The sequence below is a fragment of the Anarhichas minor genome, unplaced genomic scaffold (genome assembly GCF_050575085.1).
Source record: "Anarhichas minor isolate MPS153535 unplaced genomic scaffold, ASM5057508v1 ptg000007l, whole genome shotgun sequence".
Lineage (NCBI taxonomy): Eukaryota > Metazoa > Chordata > Actinopteri > Perciformes > Anarhichadidae > Anarhichas > Anarhichas minor.
Genome location: NW_027466453.1, coordinates 8,979,224 through 8,994,287, shown reverse-complemented (window position 1 = coordinate 8,994,287; position 15,064 = coordinate 8,979,224). Strand labels below are relative to the sequence as shown.

Below are 15,064 nucleotides of genomic sequence, written 5' to 3'. Positions count from 1 at the left end.
TGGTGGATGAATGATGTCACTGCACTCATTACAAAGGCATTGAGCTTCAATACAGCGTCCACTTGTTTAATTAATACCTATAGTGAATTGTTTCATATCCAGTCACTTCTCTCAGGGGAACTATGGTGGATATCTACTTTATCAGACTGCCCAAAAATGAAATCAAAATATTATATAGAGCACCACAGGCACTTGAAGTGTAGAGAGAGACTCTGTTTGCTTGTGTGTATCATTGTTAAGTATTGAATTTTCACCAAATTATTTGTTAGATAATGAATAGACGGTATTACTAACATACATTTTAGCAATAATTGGAGGCCTATCACAAGGATGGGAAGACCTTATCCAGAAAAGTGTTGAACTACAACCCAGTGAGCTACAACCAGCTAGCATAACGTCAACTGCTGTCAAGGTTACATATAGTTGTTGTCTTAATATCGTCAATTAAAAATAATTCAGTTGAAATTTACTTCCTGTGATGATGTGTGGCTACTGTATTTATCCAATAAGTTAGCCACCTGCTACACTCTAATGAGGGCGACGCATTCCTGCTGCAGCTTCAACACACTCAATGTCATCACCCGCGCTTTCACGTTAACCACCACTGCTTTGAGCCATTTGAGTCTCTCTTGGTTCATATTTTCACCAGTGTTATTCCAAATAAATCTGAAAGGGACGGCCCGCAGTATGCTTCTTGATGCTGCCATTATTTTTGACTACCTATAAACAAATGCCGCCAATAACTGGAAAAGTGGTTTTCGACATGGTTTCCTTTCCGTACATACTGCGCTGCAAACATGGCAGTATCAGCGCCCCCTGCTGTCCATTAGTTTTCTCTGCGCCCTAGCCGTAGCCAAATGGCAAATGCCATGAAAAAATTAAAATTGCCAAATGCAAAAAGTGCAAAAAATAAAATAAAAAATATCTATATACTGCATGTATATATATATATATATATAATGTAAGTTCTTCCATTTATGCATTTCAATATTCAATTCTGATTCCCTTTTCATATTTCTATTTTTTCCTATATTCCTATATTTCCTCTTTACAATTTTAAATGATCATTTTCAATTTTTTTTTTTTTTTTTAGGTTTAATTATGGTCTGATTATTATAGTAGTGTAGTGAAATTTAAATTGTCTATTTATGAGCAAAGTACCCTCAACATTATTAAGGAATGCTATGTCCAGCAGGAGGCAGTAACGGGGCGGCGAAGCAGTAAACTGCTGTGAAACTGTAAAACCTCAAAGACAGTAGAAGAAGAAGAAGAAGAAGAGGCGCTGTCAGCTGTGAAGTACCGACCACCACCAGTCCACAACAAACAGCACAGGAAACCAGGAAGGAAACCAAGGAGGAGAGAGACTGAAGCTCCGCTTTAACAGTAAGAACACTGTTGTTTATTCATACGGCAAATTAATTACATAAACTCCTCCAGCGTTGATGTTGTTATTAATGTGGGCTACGTCAAATATTGATCAACAGGTGCGCTAAGTTAGCGTTAGCTCTCTTCTTCGCCCCACATTCTCTTTTAACTGAGGCAGGTTAACAGTAATATAAGTGAGATAACTGACAACATGATGTCAGAATAAGTAAATATTAACCCCTGCTATTACTTTTCTGTTGTATAATGTCATCGTGTTCTTAAATTGCACTTTAACTAATGCTTGCTAATCTAACTAGCACCCGTCAACTAGCTACTATTCTATTTGCTAACTGTCAATACCGTTGACGCTAATTATTCAGTCTGTGATTGTGTGTCTATGCTAAATTATTGCATCACGTGATGCTAATAGTTGTAGGATCGCTGCCCTGTTAGATGTGACAGTGTCGTGTTAATGTTGGTTAGCCATTAACTGTAACTATCGGACTGGGTAACGTGGCTAAACTGGTTACAAAAAGGGTTTGATACCCGGTCTGTTAATCGATGACACAGATACGAATAGTCTTAGCTGTGAATCGTTAGTTTTGTCAGGTTTCGTGGTGTTATTTAAACCTGTTTTTCTGTGTTAACGCTGAACCAGTGGATGTGCCCTTTGCTTTGAGGCAGTGTGAGAAGTGAGGCTTACGAGAGCTGCTGGTCACGTGATGCCTTGTAAATCCACAGATAAGCCCTGTGGTGGTTCTACAGCAGAAGCTGTGCTGGTTAGCTAGTCTGAGAAAACCTTCACCTTTTAGTGTCAAATGACAACTATTGCGTAAACCGCATTCTAACGAGATTAACTATTCATCTTTAACTTGTATTCACAATGGAAATTATACATCAAATTTTACATTCCTTAATTGCGATGGTTCACTTTGTGAGTGTAACAACATTCCTTCACCGATCATGAGATCAGCACGAGGGGCAAGCTGGTTTATTTTTTTTATTTTTCTCCTTTTTGTCACACTTGTGCTAAACCAACACCGAGCTGACGTAGGCCTCCCTCATTAGTGGTCTTGACACCAGGGTGCCATGCAGAGAAACGTGTAGAATGTGGATCTTCTCCGATCCCTCACGTCTCGCCGACTAATCGCCCGTATATATCGATGTTCAGTTTCCAGAGGTTCCCGTTTGGTTCTAAGGGGTGCAGAGCGCGCCCATCCTTCAGCAACATGGGGGAACTCTTCAGAAGTGAGGAGATGACGCTAGCTCAGCTCTTCCTCCAGTCGGAGGCCGCCTACTGTTGTGTCAGCGAGCTGGGCGAGATCGGGATGGTGCAGTTCCGTGACGTAAGTCTACTGTTGCTCTGCTGTTTTCTGAATCCTGATTGCTTTTATTATCTGCCGTTTTCATGCTTGAAGTCAGCGTCGTGGTGATTTTAAAATTAAAAAAACGACCCCCGTCAGTGACGTTCGCTGAGCAAGTGCATGCCTTCAGCGTCGTGTTCATCATGTGCTCACAGCTGACCCGCTCATTCCACACATGAGGAAGCCCATTCCTGACGAGCCCTGAGGGAAGCTTTGTGCTAGAATATAGGATGGGCTGGAACAGAGTAGGTCTGTGCACCACCAGTGGCATCTTAAAAATTTCATCGGATTATACTTCATAAAAGACTATATTATTGATAGGGTAGTCAATGGATAAGTAAGCAGAATTTGAGCACATCATTCAATAATTGATATTGGAGCAGCTTGGGTTGCTGATGTAAGTGTGTGTCCTTTGTAAACATCCATGTACTGGTGCGTGACCCTCACTCGTGTTTTTATTTTTATTTTTTTGTGCAGCTAAATCCTGATGTGAATGTGTTCCAACGGAAGTTTGTCAATGAAGTACGACGATGTGAGGAGATGGATCGCAAACTGAGTAAGTGAGCTCACAAATGTCCTCCACTGCCATCACCGGAGCCCTGTGTGGAAATAAATGCCGCTGCTCAGTCTCCTTAACCACACAAGACTTTTTAAGAATTTTATCCTTGTTACTTCTTTCTCGCAGGATTCGTGGAGAAAGAAATAAAGAAGGCCAACATCCCGATGGTTGACACAGGAGAGAACCCGGAAGTCCCTTTCCCAAGAGACATGATCGACCTGGAGGTGAGCTCGCTCGCTCTCTCTTTCTCTCTCTCTCCCCCATAAAGATAAACAGTGAGCTCTCTCTGCGCATCCTTCTGCTGACCCCTCTGTATGTCTCAACGCAGGCCACGTTTGAGAAGCTCGAGAATGAGCTGAAGGAAATCAACACCAACCAAGAAGCCCTGAAGAAGAACTTCCTGGAGCTGACCGAGCTCAAGCACATCCTGCGTCGCACGCAGCAGTTTTTTGACGAGGTCAGCTTGACTTGTGCACGTAGGCCTCATAAAGAGAAGTTGTGCTTTTATTTTTAGAATTGTTAATCGTCACTGTTGTAACATCTAAAACCTCCAAATACATCTTGGGGAAACTATTTCATATTACTACTACTTACTAATGTTTTAGTCTAAAGGCAGACACTTCTGGTTTGCTTTGGTGTAATTCAGATTCTGCTGAAAAGCTGTCTGCTATGATCACACACACACACACACACACACACACACACACACACACAATGGAGCATTTATTGCTGCTTGATCTGGCAGAAGGTCGTTCACTCGTGATTGTTTACAGTTGCTCACATGGTCATGGCTCATTTACACTAGCCAGTCGCATTAGTTAATAAGCTGTAATTCCACTGCTGTATAATACTTTTTTAAAATTCATTTTTCCAGAGCAAAGCCTCGCCTGCCCACCTTTGCCCAACATCAATTCCACTTGATTGCCTTCACATGTAAAACTGTGTTGACACACAACGCTAAGTCAGCTTTTACAAGTTGTTGTGGGCTTTAATTGAGGTGAATCATTGAACCGAAAACACGGCTTTTTATTCATTAACTGGAGAAAAGTCACCGTCTATGCTGAAAAACAAACACTGGCTCTTTGCTGTTCTCCTGTCCAAATCTCAACATTCATGTGAAAATGAACCGACTCTCATGCAGATGGAGGATCCCAGTTTACTGGACGATTCCAACACCCTCTTGGACCCCAATGAGCCCCACCGAATAGCTCCGCTCAGACTGGGGTGAGTCTGCTTTTTCTCTTCCCTCATTCAAAAGGATGAAGGAGATTTCTGTTCTCTGCACTTCTGCCGTCTGTGTATTAAAAACAACAACCAGCCAATCACCTCGCACACACCGGCTCAGGCTGCCCAGCTTAATCAGGCAACACGGGTCCTTTTAAATCTACTCACGATGCACATTCACAGATGTGATTTATTGAAGTGGAGACATTTCAGTCCGTGTTCTCACTGAGAGCAGCTCTTCCTTAAGACGGAGCCGAAGAATAGACGCACAAAACATGGCCATCCGGTCTCACTGAAAGGCACTTATAGAAGAGGTTTTTTTTAAATCTTTTGTCGAGCAAGTAATTCAGATTGCTTATCATTCACATAAGGCCTATTCCAGAAGCAATGACCCAGGCTTTAAAACATCAGAAAGGATCTATGTACGGTATATGAAATATAGAAATAAAATAGGAGACATTGTTAGCATTTGATAATTATAGCTTTTCTGTAATTCAACTGTGACCGAAGCTTTCTCTCTGTTCTAGATTTGTGGCTGGAGTCATCGGCAGGGAACGCATTCCCACCTTCGAGAGGATGCTGTGGAGGGTTTGCCGAGGAAACGTGTTCCTGAGGCAGGCGGACATTGAAGATCCTCTGGAGGACCCGACTACGGTCAGTACTGTCTCGGCACCGATGTCTTGTGAAAGTGGGTCGGACGCTAACGCCGGTTTCAGTGATTTATTAAGTCCTGATGTTCCCACAGAGCGACCAGGTCCACAAGTCGGTCTTCATCATCTTCTTCCAGGGAGACCAGCTCAAGAATCGGGTCAAGAAGATCTGCGAGGGGTACGTGACTCACCAACGTTGAGCGCACTTTTAGGAAGTGTTCTCGACCAATGGATCCTTTTTTAAATTTTTTATAAGCGCTTCTTTTTCATCCGTCTTCAGGTTCAGAGCGACCTTGTACCCGTGTCCAGAAACATCCCAGGAGAGGAGAGAGATGCTGGCAGGGGTGAACGCACGCATTGATGACCTGCAAATGGTAAAAAAAAGGGAAAACAGCTACACAATGTCGACTCATTTAACACAGGAAAAAAATACACTTGAATCAGTTACTTCTCTCTTCTTTGTTTCTGCCTCATCAGCAAAAGAGTTCTTTAGAAATCCACTGGAAGGCGTCTGTAGAGGAAATTTCACAAGACGTCTAACACATTCGCGCTCAACCGTTTATTCTCGTCTTGACTCGAAGCCAGATTTACAAGACGTACATTTTCATTCAGGTTGGACAAGTGACTGCTCATAGAGTTCACGTACACGATGAGATGTGGAAGGCAATCACAACTGCTCTTGTCACTCTAATGACAGATACTATGTGCTTTGCCAATCGCGTTGATAACATCTGTTTCCCTCCAACTTCTTTTTACTACAGGTACGACACGACTTTAGAAATCATCGCGTCCTCCTTCCTTTAGCTTTGCAAATTTCACCAAATTCACGTGATGATACGTCTGCCCATATGGGTGTTTTACATCATGTCACATCATGTCACACGCACACAACCCGCACATCACAGAGATCACATTTGTTGTACTCGCTGCAGTCTGTTAGAAGTGAATCTCTCACATGTTACAGTCTCACGGCTTCACCGTCCGGGGAATGTGGATCGTTTTGTTTAGCTGGTCGCTACGTGGGCATGAGGGGCTGAATGAGGAATACTATTCGGACAGCAGTCGGCTATGGGTGGGCCATTAAGCCTCTCGACAACAGGCGGAGAGTGCAGAGCTTAGATATCCTGCTATTTGCTGATCATGGGACTCTGCTTTAAATGTGAGTCATACAGCAGCATACCTGGGAATATCTTGTATCTCTTTCGGGAACACCTAATGGATTAGACAGCCTGTTGCTCTTTAACATGGGACTCACTGCTCACTTATCACACTATTAAATGGGAATGTATGAGGAATGTTTGCTGTGTTTAGCAGCCTTTTCTGAAAAGGTGTTTCTGGCTCCCACAGCGGACATTTGTCTCGACATTTTTGGCGCCAACTGAACTGTAAAGATGATGTTGATCTTTCCGCAGATTTTATTTTGTTATTAACCAGAAAAGCCTCAATGAGATTCAAAATCTATTTTTAAATAGCCAAGATAGGCAGCAATAACTGACAGACGTGAGACGGATGTCAGACAAATATCACTTCTAATACAGTCATATCGATATATGATTTCATTCCGACCAACGGCCACCTCTACTGTTGCCTCCCTCCGAAGGTGCTGAACCAGACCGAGGATCACAGGCAGCGGGTCCTGCAAGCTGCAGCCAAGACGGTCCGAGTGTGGTTCATCAAGGTGAGGAAGATGAAGGCCGTCTACCACACCCTCAACCTCTGCAACATCGACGTCACTCAGAAGTGTCTGATCGCTGAGGTGTGGTGTCCCGTCTCTGACATGGACTCCATCCAGTTTGCTCTGCGCAGGGGGACGGTGAGTAACTGAGTTTAAGGAAAGTACTCGCCATTTAGTAGGTTTAGCTCAGATCTGACAACGCAGTCAGACAAGGCCTCCCTTTTTATTCTTAGAAAGTAGCTCAAGTTCACCTGGTCGTGTATTGAACGCAGCAGAGCCGTGGTTTGAAACGCACAAAGGTCTGAACTACGTCAGTGCAGACGGGGTGTTTGCAGTATACTCAAGCTTTTGTGTGTACTCGAATACAAATTATCCACTGTGGTGTATTTATTCAGCTGTGCAATCCCAACTGGTCATGGTGACAGCATACACGTCGCGCAAGTTTCGGTTGCACTGCACTTGTAGTTCAGGTCTTTGAAAGAAAAACCGAGCGTGTGTCGTAGTCCTGTGTTGCATGACACTGTGTTCTGCGCTTTAGGAGAAGAGCGGCTCCACCGTGCCTTCCATCCTCAATAGGATGCAGTCTAAGCAGACCCCACCTACCTTTAACAAGACAAACAAGTTCACCTCCGGCTTCCAAAACATTGTGGACGCCTATGGAATCGGCAACTACCGTGAGATTAACCCAGGTAAGAGCACGTGTCGCACCTTTGTCTCTGTCTGTCATTACCTGTCAGCGTTGTCATGTATCTGTCAAAGCAGTTTTTCTATTTAAAAGTCAGTTTACCCAGCTGCCTGAGGCATTAAACGTAACTTAAAAGGCATGCTGCCTACGCTGCCTCATCACCCGTCATCATTGCCGTTTATCGTGTCACTCTTGTGTTGTTTCACCTGCTGCACTGTCCCCCCCCCCCCCCCTTCCCCTCCCCCTCATGTGACGCCTGCCTCCATACTTCCCTGTCCCCAGCGCCATACACCATCATCACCTTCCCCTTCCTGTTCGCGGTCATGTTCGGTGACCTGGGCCACGGGGTGCTCATGACCTGTGCTGCCCTGTACCTTGTGCTGCGGGAGAACCGGCTGACGGCCCAGAAGAACGACAACGAGGTACGGGTCCCCGTCACGGCCATCCCATCAGCCCTACGCCATCCTCACTGGTGATCCAGCTGTGCCGAGTTTCTGTGGATTTACGCTCATAGAAACCTACTTATCTCTCCTTGATGGTTTTGTGGCAGATGTTCAGCATGGTGTTCGCGGGCCGCTACATCATCCTGCTGATGGGAGTCTTCTCCGTCTACACCGGGATCATCTACAACGACTGCTTCTCCAAGTCCCTCAACGTGTTCGGCTCCGGCTGGAGCGTCAGGCCCATGTTCGACGCTCGGCTGGGGGCCAACTGGACGTAAGTGTCGTTGACCCCGGTGTGCTGCTGTAGCCGCGCGGTAGTTGGAGACACAAAAGTGACCGGCGCTCTCATCCTGTTCAGGTTCGAAACGCTGCAAGGCAATAAAGTTTTGCAGTTGGACCCGACAATAGACGGAGTGTTCAAAGGGCCGTACCCCATCGGCATCGATCCGGTGAATATTCTTCTTTTGTAATCTGTTGTTGTTGTTGTTGTTGTTGTTTGTCTTGGTAAATGATTATATATCTGTTAAGAAATGAATCATAAATAATGGCTTGTTGCTGAAGATAATGGTGGCACTAACATTAGCTTCCCTCTATAATAAGGTTTATTGTAATTAGATTTTGTTAAAAGGAGACAGCCTCTCACAATGAACAGATTGGTTCTTGGACACTCACCATCTTTGACCATCTTGTCTCTCAGATATGGAGCATTGCCACCAACAAGCTGACATTCCTGAACTCGTTCAAGATGAAGATGTCCGTCATCCTGGGAGTCATCCACATGCTGTTTGGCGTCTCTCTCGGCCTCTTCAACCACCTGTGAGAGTTTTCGTCCAACATTTCTGCTTAGAATTCTTGTATTTCTTTGTCACCGTTGGCAATAATGCAAAAAAAACAAAATAAATGGTGGTGGTGGTTCTCTGCAGGTATTTCAAGAAGCCGCTGAATATCTACCTGGGATTCATCCCAGAGATCGTCTTCATGGCCAGTCTGTTCGGCTACCTCGTCAGTCTGATCTTCTACAAGTGGCTCTCGTACGACGCGAGCATATCCAAGGACGCTCCCAGTCTCCTCATCGCCTTCATTAACATGTTCCTCTTCAACTACAACGACCCCAGCAACAAACCTCTCTACAGAGGACAGGTCAGACGCACCTGTTCGTCACACCCATCCATCCTTTTTGTCCTGAAATGAACCTCGGCAAGTCCTCACTGTCCTGCTTTTCTTTCTCTCTCTCCTCCGTGTAGATGGTCATACAATCGCTCTTGGTGGTAATCGCCCTGGCGTGCGTTCCCTGTATGTTAATAGTGAAAACTCTGGTTCTGCGGAGACAGCATTTGTGGCGGACAAACCTGGTAAGATGATCAGCGGTGTGACTTGAAATAACACATTGCACTTCAATTATAATCCCTTTTTTTTTTATTAATCGAGTTATTCTGCTTATCTTCTACGTCAGGGCACAGACAGCTTTGGAGGGATCAGGGTGGGCAACGGGCCCACTGAGGACGAGGCTGAAATCATCCAGCATGACCAGCTCTCCCAGCACTCTGAGGAGGAGCCTGAGGTAACACTGACTTCCACCTGATGCCCTTTTCTCCCTCTTTCTCACACAACTAGAAAACTGGCAACCCAGCAGTTTGGGGAGAGAGGGAGGGGGGAGGGTTATAGGATCTCCTCACATCTTTTGAATAATTCAGTCGCTCCAGTTGGAAACCGATACCTCATGTTTCCACTTCCAGTGTGGCAACGAAAGACATCAATTATGGATGACGGTCTGGTTTGGTCAACTGGTTTAACAGGTTTAGCACTGTCACTTTAAGATCAAAGGAAACGATACTGAGAAATAGTTTTTTTTTTTTTTTTATTTATTAAGTTTGCTTGTAGAATATTCAGACTAATTAAACTTTTTGTGAAAATCAGACCAGTTGGGTTGCCTGTTGTAAATCCTGAAGAGCTTTAACCCGTAAACTGTTGTGCTGAATTATGGACCCGCCCCCCGGTTTAATTGTAAAATGTGTTGTCATCCTGTAAAGTTAACCCTCTTTTCTTGTTGAGTGAGTAACTGATTTCTCCTCTCACTTTTCTGTTAAACTGGTGTGTGTCTCGTCTGTCTGCCGATCTGTGTGTGTGTGTGTGTGTGTGTGTGTGTGTGTGTGCCGTCAATAACCAAGCGCTGCCTTTTGTCACCTGCTGTCAAGGCCGGAGAGGAGGAAGAGGTAGGACAGGAGCTCACGCTGACCCCCCCCAGCCCCCTCCCCCTCCCCCCTGTCAAAGTGCATGTCTAGCAATTCTGTCTCTTTCTGCCCCTCGCTTTGTCGTCTCCGTACGCTGTCAACCATTGCCTGCTGCGTATGTAAGTGTTAGTCGGTGTGTTCCGGGAGTCACTTGTCTGAAGCGTGGGTTGCAGGGACGCCTCATACCATGGTGATATGCATGAGGGATCAGCAGGGCAGCTGATACTCTGGGTCCACGGGGTCCTAAGACGACGGGTGTCTCTTCTAATTTTAAGAGGCTTTGCTTGTCCACTGTGGCAAATGGCTTTCCTATCATTTTAGCTGTATGATCGTGCACACACAATGAAGCAGACCTGCGTGGACCTCAGGACCTGTTTGCAGAGATGTTGTTCTGTAGAGATTTTAGTGTTTTAATGTTCCGTATCTATCCTGCAGTTTAACTTTGGGGACGTGGCGGTCATTCAGGCCATCCACACCATAGAGTACTGCCTGGGCTGCATCTCCAACACGGCCTCCTATCTGAGGCTTTGGGCCCTCAGCCTGGCTCACGCGCGTAAGTCCCACTTTTCCTCCCTTTTTTGAATGTCCAGGTTTGAATACAGATGTACAGATGTGTGCTCTCTCTCTCTCTGTCTCTGTCTCTCTCTGTCTCTCTCTGTCTCTCTCTCTCTCCCACGCACAGAGTTGTCAGAAGTGCTGTGGACCATGGTGATGCACATCGGCTTGTCTACCGGCGGCTTTGGAGGGTTCTTCGTTCTGGCCATCGTCTTTTTCTTCTTCGCCATTCTCACAGTTGCCATTCTTCTCATAATGGAGGGCTTGTCAGCCTTCCTGCATGCACTGCGACTGCACTGGTGAGTCGAGTATTGTTTTTGTCTATTAATTTATTTATTTTTTTGGTCAAATGAGCATTAATCTAAGTTCCTGCGTACTGGATTTGCTATTTTAAAAAGAGGACTCTTACTAATGCCAGCTGACTGTAAGCACCGTAAACCACAGCTCTACAGCGCCATCCGCAGGTCAACCGCAAACAGGTGCTTCTGTTTGTAAGTGACAAGAAGAAGGACCTGCTTCTTCTTCTTCTCTGCGTTACAAATAGAAAACGAACAGTTCAAGGGCCACAGTTTGTACTTAACATGTAAATCCAGCGTAGACGACAACCATGTTTTTAGGAAACGGTAAAAACAAATATGTAAATAAAAGTCAAGTTGAACACGTGTCAACAAGGGCGTGTCCCAATTAGAAGTTGGAACATGTCGGGCTGTTATGTGTGGCAGCAGAACGTTCTTTGCTGAGGCATACATGAGCCTTTTGTTGTCCCCCCCTCATTAATATCTTTGTCGGGCTTTGCTGAATGCCATCCAGGCTTTATAATCCGCTCGCACATTTCCAGAGCGTGCCTGTGTTACCGCCACTCTCCTCTATAATTACCCTTTTGGATGATTATCCACCGGAATGCCGGGTGACTCGGCTTTCACTGAATGGCCCTTCAGAGACAATAAGGTGCAGTTTTGGAATGCGGGGAAGCGAATATAAATCACCAGTCCAAATATTTTACTTCCAGTGAGCTGCACCATGACATCATGTGACTCTGTGATGTCACACGTTTGCCAAAGTAGAGGTGGAGGAAAGTTAAGTTGGCCTCTTTACCCTTTTTTAAATTGCTCAGCTGTCTGGAGATGCTAACACTGATATACTATTTAATTGAAGAATAGAAGTACGTCTATGGGAATTTTGGGGATGATTCAGTACAGAGAAGACTTTGTATGTACCTTCAAGTCTAAATACTCTTTTGTTTAACAATATAAATGGCACCAGTTTGGATTGTTCCTGAGTGCAGAAGCTTATGTGCAGTAATATTTCTACGACTTTCCCGTCCTCGTCTCCCCTCCTGCACCGGACCAGACTATGGAGCGGCAGGTATTCCTGGCTGCTCGGTTTAAAGGTCATCCAGCCGTCACTTAGCGCTGGATCTTTTTTAGAAATGGAGCCTGATCATTTTCCAGAGGAGGAATAAGAGGCTTATGTGTCTGACCCTGGGACCGGGTCCAGGCAGCAGGGACGTAGACGGGACCGTGGAATGAAGAGCAGGGGGGGGGGGGGGGTTTAACGCGCTCAGCATTACCCGACCTGACCGCCATCACCACTAACGTGCCTGTGTTAGCGTGAGAGGGGCTTCCTGGTCGTTGTGTTGCTTTGATTGGACCTTTTTTTTGATTTTCTTTCCAGGGTGGAGTTCCAAAACAAGTTTTACGTTGGCCAGGGCTTCAAGTTCCTCCCCTTCACCTTCGAAAGCATCCTGGACGGGAGGTTCGAGGAATAAGATGGGACGACTCGTCTTCTTTAGTCGATGTCGCTCATCTCTTGAGAATCTGCGTGAAGTTGAATAGTGATATTTTTTTGAGTGTGTGTGTGAGAGATGCAGTTTCCATGAGTTACACTCTACAAGCTCATCCGTCAGACTGCCACATGTTTCCTATCTACTCACAAATTCATTCATTCATTCCTCAGAAAAAATAGCATTATCTGTAATCCGTTATGTGTCTTGTCTTAGTGAAGTCATTTTGTTTTATTTAGTTTACTATTATTTATGCACATCTTTCCTTTATAAAATCTGCATTCTTTGTTCCCTCTTGGTGGCAGTGCTGCAGTACCATCATAAACCAGGTGTTTTGTGCAAGTGTCTTGACTATGTTGTTTGGCGCTTATTCAGAGTAAAGTGACAGAAGTGTCACTTTACGGTTTACAACTTTCCTGTCTGTCCTCTCCACGTTGTTGTATCAACGTTGTCTCTCTCTTTCTCTCTGCATTGTTCTGCACAACGCATTGACACCTCTACCACACTGCGCACTGACCTCACACCCAGAGCTATAGAGGTCCAAAGGGAATACAATTACACTTAAATCAGGATGTCAGTCAGTGCTTTAAAGGTGGAGATGCACCGACGTTTAATCCTGCGTAGCGCGCTAATAACATTGCCATAAATGTCCTTTGTGTTAAGTGATGTGTTCTCTATCAGTCTACACAGAGAGGATGAAGGGGATCCGTAGATGGACGTTCTGTAGCAACAGTGTGCTGATGTTCATTTGTATGTTAAAGTTTAAAATGTTATTGTCGCACTTAGATGGGAGTAAGAACCGCAAACTGCTGACACTTTAAAATAATACTCAATCCTGAGAAATCATTTTCCACCCACATTTTAATTGTGCATCTCTGAGTCAATAAATTGGAAAGAGCTGGATTACGTTGTGTTTTTCCTCTTTGTGTAATTTCCTCTGATCAATCTGCCACAGTGGTGATATTCAAAGTGTGACGGGAAAGTATTCAAAGCCTTTACTTAAGTAAAAGTAGTAATACTACACTAAGGTGATGGTACTCACTACGCAGAAAAATGGCTTGAGAATCTCTCTATATATATTTATATATTCATAGTGTATAGATGGATAAAAGTATCTTCCTTTGAGGTACTTCTACTCTTTTATTTTTCAATGTTGTTCGGCTTCAATCAACCCCGTCTCCCTGCATGGTGGCTTCAGGGACGGTAGGATTTCAATGTGTCATCGCTCCTCACGGTGGTGCTATTGAACAGGCTCTGCAGCTGCAGTGGCCCGTGAGAACGGAGTGTTGTGCTTTCCCCCTCGGTATGTTAGAAGTTGTAATAAAAGCACCGACCATTGTCTGGGGCAGATGAATTTATCTTGAGTACCTGCTGAACTTTGTGCCTGAAACATGATCCTGGCCATTGCTTGGCAGACGAATAGGAAACATAAGGGGCACTTGTAATTTGATTTACAGTTATGTATTTTGTGCACAATGGGCCTTTTCTTTAACATGTCGCTTATCATTGTTTTATGGACTGGATTCGTTCAGTCTAGCCGTCTACGGGCAATCATGTTGTAATGAGTCCAAACAGAAGTATCCACTTGTGCCTCCACCCATGTTGAAAGGGTTTGACTTTCTCAGTCTCGTCAAAAGCGACAGGAAACTTCTCAGATTTAAACCTTTTCACATATTTATATTCAGTAGTGGGGAAAGAAGTACTCAGATCTATGTAAAAGTAGCAATACCACAGAGCAGAAATACTCTAATACAAGTAAAAGAAATGCTTTCAAAGTAAAAGTACAAAAAAACTCATCAAAATAATATTTTTTTAATCTATCATACTTTCACCACTGTGATTTTGTCTTTTCTTGAGGTCTAAACCCTCACGATTAAAACCTTGAGCCTCTCTGGGATGAGGAACATCTTGTTCTCTATCTGCCATATCTTTTCGAGGGGGTTGGCGGCTATTAGCCACAACAGCCTAAAGTAATAATAGAGCTCTTTATTTATCTAACGTTTTTTTTTTTTTTGGGACAAGCTCATTTAATTTGATATTTCCCAGCGTGTCACGTATAACCAGGGGTGAGAGCAAGCTTTCATAACAGACCAAGAAATCCTGTGGTGTTTACACTTCCCGGGACTTTTACTCCGCCGTTTCAAAGCATGAACCCCAACGAGACCGAGCTTATTATTTTGCTCCTTTATCTAAGGCAAACATTATGTGCACTTTAGTTTGGCAGAAAACTGTCCCAAGGAATGTTGTGTTTCCCGTGATGTTAGAGTAGATTTGTTTTTTCTTTGGGATAACAGAGAGATGCTTTTGCAGCTGTTCTCGTGCTGTAGGCCTCAGTGTCCTCGTGATCCAGGCACTGAGGAACGTGGGTTTGGGATGTTAGACAACGTTAGAAACAGCTACACCAACGGCGACTAATTATCCAGAAATATCACTGTAATGTTGTTGTTGTACAGAAATACTGCAAACAACAACCTTATTGAGTGTGAAATAACAATGCTGTGTGTTTTAGAGTCTCTGCAGCCTGAAGAGC

At 44.4% G+C, this 15,064-nt stretch overlaps 1 protein-coding gene across 3 annotated transcripts; it reads left to right on the top strand.

Moving 5' to 3' along the window:
* Positions 1–1,226: 1,226 nt before the first annotated feature.
* atp6v0a1a (ATPase H+ transporting V0 subunit a1a) lies at positions 1,227–13,437 on the top strand. Of its 3 annotated transcripts, none has more exons than XM_076085444.1 (22): positions 1,227–1,383; positions 2,537–2,711; positions 3,207–3,285; positions 3,415–3,512; positions 3,617–3,745; positions 4,430–4,512; positions 5,040–5,166; positions 5,258–5,340; positions 5,443–5,536; positions 6,763–6,975; positions 7,376–7,526; positions 7,805–7,944; positions 8,073–8,239; positions 8,324–8,414; positions 8,663–8,781; positions 8,889–9,105; positions 9,210–9,317; positions 9,419–9,526; positions 10,161–10,178; positions 10,632–10,749; positions 10,879–11,050; positions 12,426–13,437. In XM_076085444.1, the coding sequence occupies exons 2-22, from the start codon at positions 2,595–2,597 to the stop codon at positions 12,517–12,519; spliced, it is 2,526 nt and encodes an 841-aa protein (XP_075941559.1). In that variant the 5' UTR covers positions 1,227–1,383; positions 2,537–2,594; the 3' UTR covers positions 12,520–13,437. The 3 variants fall into 3 exon arrangements, with proteins under 3 accessions (XP_075941559.1, XP_075941552.1, XP_075941566.1); XM_076085437.1 differs by having other exon boundaries at positions 10,134–10,178; XM_076085451.1 differs by lacking the exon at positions 10,161–10,178.
* The last annotated feature ends 1,627 nt before the right edge of the window (positions 13,438–15,064 follow it).

What these genes read in the sequence shown, in the direction of transcription:
- atp6v0a1a (XM_076085437.1), top strand. Translation starts at nt 2,595, where the DNA reads ATGGGGGAACTCTTCAGAAGTGAGGAGATGACGCTAGCTCAGCTCTTC. An exon ending in GGATGGTGCAGTTCCGTGAC is followed by an intron (nt 2,712 to 3,206) that starts GTAAGTCTACTG and finishes TTTTTTGTGCAG; the next exon opens with CTAAATCCTGATGTGAATGT. An exon ending in GGAGATGGATCGCAAACTGA is followed by an intron (nt 3,286 to 3,414) that starts GTAAGTGAGCTC and finishes TCTTTCTCGCAG; the next exon opens with GATTCGTGGAGAAAGAAATA.